Here is a 3,114-nt window from a genome sequence, read left to right on the forward strand (position 1 = left end):
TGGAGGGAGGTGTGAGAGCGGGGCGCCAAAAAAAATCCTAAAGAGAGAAAGGGAAAAGGTAGCGCGCGCAAAAAGGACAACGGGGGAAGGGAGACGCGAAAGCGACGTCGGACCTGGCTGGCCGCCTCTTTCGGGTTTCAGGAGCATCGGGGAGGGGGGAGAGGAGAGGAGGCGATGCTGCTGGGCGGGGATGGTGCTCGGTTTCTGCCCGGCGGTGGAGGAGAACATGCGAGCTGCTGTTCCGGGGCACCTGCATCGCCGCCGTCGTCGCGTTTTTCGACCGAGAATTGATGATGGTGATGACGATGCTGCCTCCATCATCCGGATCCTGTTTGTCTGGGATTCTTGTTCCCCCAACTCTGGATTATAGATGATTGTCGTGGACATTATCTTTTGATTTTTTTAATTTATTTCATTTTTTTGGTTTTATTTCATCAGCTGGCTTTCTTCTTCTTCTTCTTCTTCTTCTTCTTCTTCTTCTTCTTCTTCTTCTTCTTTTTCTTCTTCTTCTTCTTCTTCTTCTTCTTCTTCTTCTTTCTTTCTTTCTTTCTTTTACGCAAGGAAGAAATAGACTGGTAGACTTCAGGATCGGAGTATTTTCATCTCCAAGTGCGCGCAATCACGCCCAAAAATCAGTGACCGACGCCTTGTAGAAGAGGAGGGGGAGGAAGAAGAAGCAGAAGAGGAGGAGGAGGAACAGGAGGAGGAGGAGGAGGAAGGGGGGATGCCGCACCGTCCATTACCAAATATCAACAAATGTCACCAGGCTCGGATTTTGGGGAAGCCCCCCGTCGGTTGACGTTTTTGCGTGAACGCGGAAAGCCGCGGCGGCAGTGAAAGGTGGCAGCGGGAGCCACATCAAACACTGCGGATATATGGAACAAGAAGAAATGAATTATTAAAGATTTCACTCTTATCTATTTCTATTTTTATCCGGTTGAGTGTGTGTGTGTGTTGGAGGGGGGGGAGAGGAAAAAAGAAGGAGAAGAAGAAGAAGAAAACGGGGGGATCCGGGGGGGAGGAGGAGGCGAGAAGGTGGAAAAAGAGGGGGGGTGGGGGGAAAAGACAACTGCAGATCCTGACAAGATGCAGGGAAAAGACGCAGTCTGGAGCCGGCCTGCTCGCTGGAGATGGATGCAATACTACTTCTCTCAATGCACAGCTATGCATTCTGATCGCGTCTGAGGTGATCGATTCATCCGCCTGCGTAGAAACGAGAAGCGACTGCTGACTTTTTTTTCTTTTCTTTTTTTTTTCTTGTTGGAGCGGCTTTTCCTGATCAAAAATAATGAAATAAGAACAGCATGACAGAGAGAGAGAGGGAGAGAGGAGAAGAGAGGGAGATGCCTTGATAAAATATTCATTTTTCTTTTCCTCTAAGAGAACTGATTGTACAGAAATTATATAAACACATCGCCGTGTTTCATATCCCGTCATATTCCAAAAATACACGATAACTCGCTTTCCTTTCCTTTCCTTTCCTTTCCTTCTCTTCTCTCTTCTCCCATCCCTCCATCCCTCCCCCCATCCTCTCCTCCTCCCAACTCACAAATGGAGGTATCTTCTTGGCGCTGAAGACCTGGGAAGGAGGGAAAAAAATCAAATAAAACAGATCTAGATAGAGTTGGAAGGACAGAAAGCGAGAGACAGAGACAGATCCGAACCTCCATTCTGCATGTGTCTTTGGAGCCGAGGCTGATGGGGTGGTGGCATGTGGAGGTGTCACTCTGAGGTTTCCCCCCGGCTCCTTCCTAACCTCTGGCGTTTGGTGTCTGCAGAATGGCGCGCTTTGGAGACGAGCTACCCAACAGGTACGGAGGAGGAGGAGGAGGTGGTGGTGGCGGTAGTGGCGGGGGTGCCGGCGGACAAGGGGGGCCCGGCCGCGGCGGCAGCAGGCAAGGTGGGCCCCCCGGGGCGCAGCGGATGTACAAGCAGTCGATGGCCCAGAGAGCCCGGACCATGGCCCTGTACAACCCCATACCCGTCCGGCAGAGCTGCCTAACGGTCAACCGCTCCCTCTTCCTCTTCAGCGAAGACAACGTGGTGAGGAAGTACGCCAAAAAGATCACCGAATGGCCATATCCTTTCACAGCGGGCCCACCAAGGTACCGGCGGGGGTGTGTTGGCTGGAGTGCTTCGGCTAAGGTGTGGCCTTAAAATGTGGCGGGTGAAAGTTCGGAGTTGTGTTTAGATTTGATATTTAAAGTGCTTGCGTGTGTATGCAATAAGCTTCTGCGATGCACTTTGCTTTTTGAGTTTCTTCTGAATGAATCGTTCAGCTGAAGACGATAGTAGTCGCACTGATGAAGATGCATCGCGTTGTAGAGCATTTACCCAGTTAGCAATTTGTGTGTGTGTGAATGTGTGTGTGAATGTGTATTGGTTGCTGTCAGAGCTGAGTGCTGATGTCAGCATTGCGAGAGCTTATAGCGCCATGCAACCAGAAGGTAAGGGAAATGGCTATTTCCTATTCTTATGCGCTCTCTAACTACCACTGACTCACCAGAAGTCACATATGGTTTATCCAGCAGAAAAGCTCTGAAGGCTAATTATGAGAACCAGGCAGCCTGCTGTTTTAATATATTCATGACTTAAATAATTTTATGCAAGTTAGGGCTGAAGATACGGCTGAAAAATTTGTCGCGATATGTCTCATATCAGCCGATACAAATAATTATTGAATTTTTATTTTTTTTTAAATACTGCCAAAGTTGGCAGTGTTGTTCTGTGTTTAAGTAATTATATGGCATGGAGGCTAAACCTTTAATTGTTGCTGTAAGTTACTCAACGAGTTGTTACTAGGTAACCAAAGAGTGAGTGAGTTAGTTGATGTCACACATGGTACTTTACACCAAACGCCGTTTTGAACGTCAGGTGCGTCTGGTTCACATTCCAAGTCTATGTGAAGGCGCGTTGAGGGCCGCTGCGGCGTGTTTGTCAAGAGCGTCCAACGTGTCTGAAGCCTGATTCCCCACAAGGGGAAACACTGTTTGTGGGTCAGGGGTCAGATTTAGGACTAAGGTGTGAATTGAGTTTTGGTTAGTGTTAGGGTTAGTTAGGTATGTAATGGATAGGGTTAGGATAAGGGTACAGTTTAGGCTGTAGCAATGAATG

The 3,114-nt window shown here is 48.6% G+C and overlaps 1 protein-coding gene across 23 annotated transcripts in view; it reads left to right on the top strand.

Moving 5' to 3' along the window:
- Positions 1-997: 997 nt before the first annotated feature.
- cacna1ab (calcium channel, voltage-dependent, P/Q type, alpha 1A subunit, b) overlaps positions 998-3,114 on the top strand; it is a 138,958-nt gene continuing 136,841 nt past the window's right edge. For 22 of the 23 annotated variants that reach the window (XM_016661807.1, XM_016661815.1, XM_016661818.1 and 19 more), the window contains exon 1: positions 1,578-2,078. In XM_016661807.1, the coding sequence (XP_016517293.1) occupies positions 1,780-2,078 (299 nt within the window). In that variant the 5' untranslated portion in view covers positions 1,578-1,779. Of the gene's footprint in view, positions 1,187-1,577; positions 2,079-3,114 lie in introns of those variants that run through there. The other variant, XM_016661809.1, reaches the window with a different exon arrangement.

The sequence above is a fragment of the Poecilia formosa genome, unplaced genomic scaffold, assembly GCF_000485575.1.
Source record: "Poecilia formosa unplaced genomic scaffold, Poecilia_formosa-5.1.2 Scaffold344, whole genome shotgun sequence".
NCBI lineage: Eukaryota > Metazoa > Chordata > Actinopteri > Cyprinodontiformes > Poeciliidae > Poecilia > Poecilia formosa.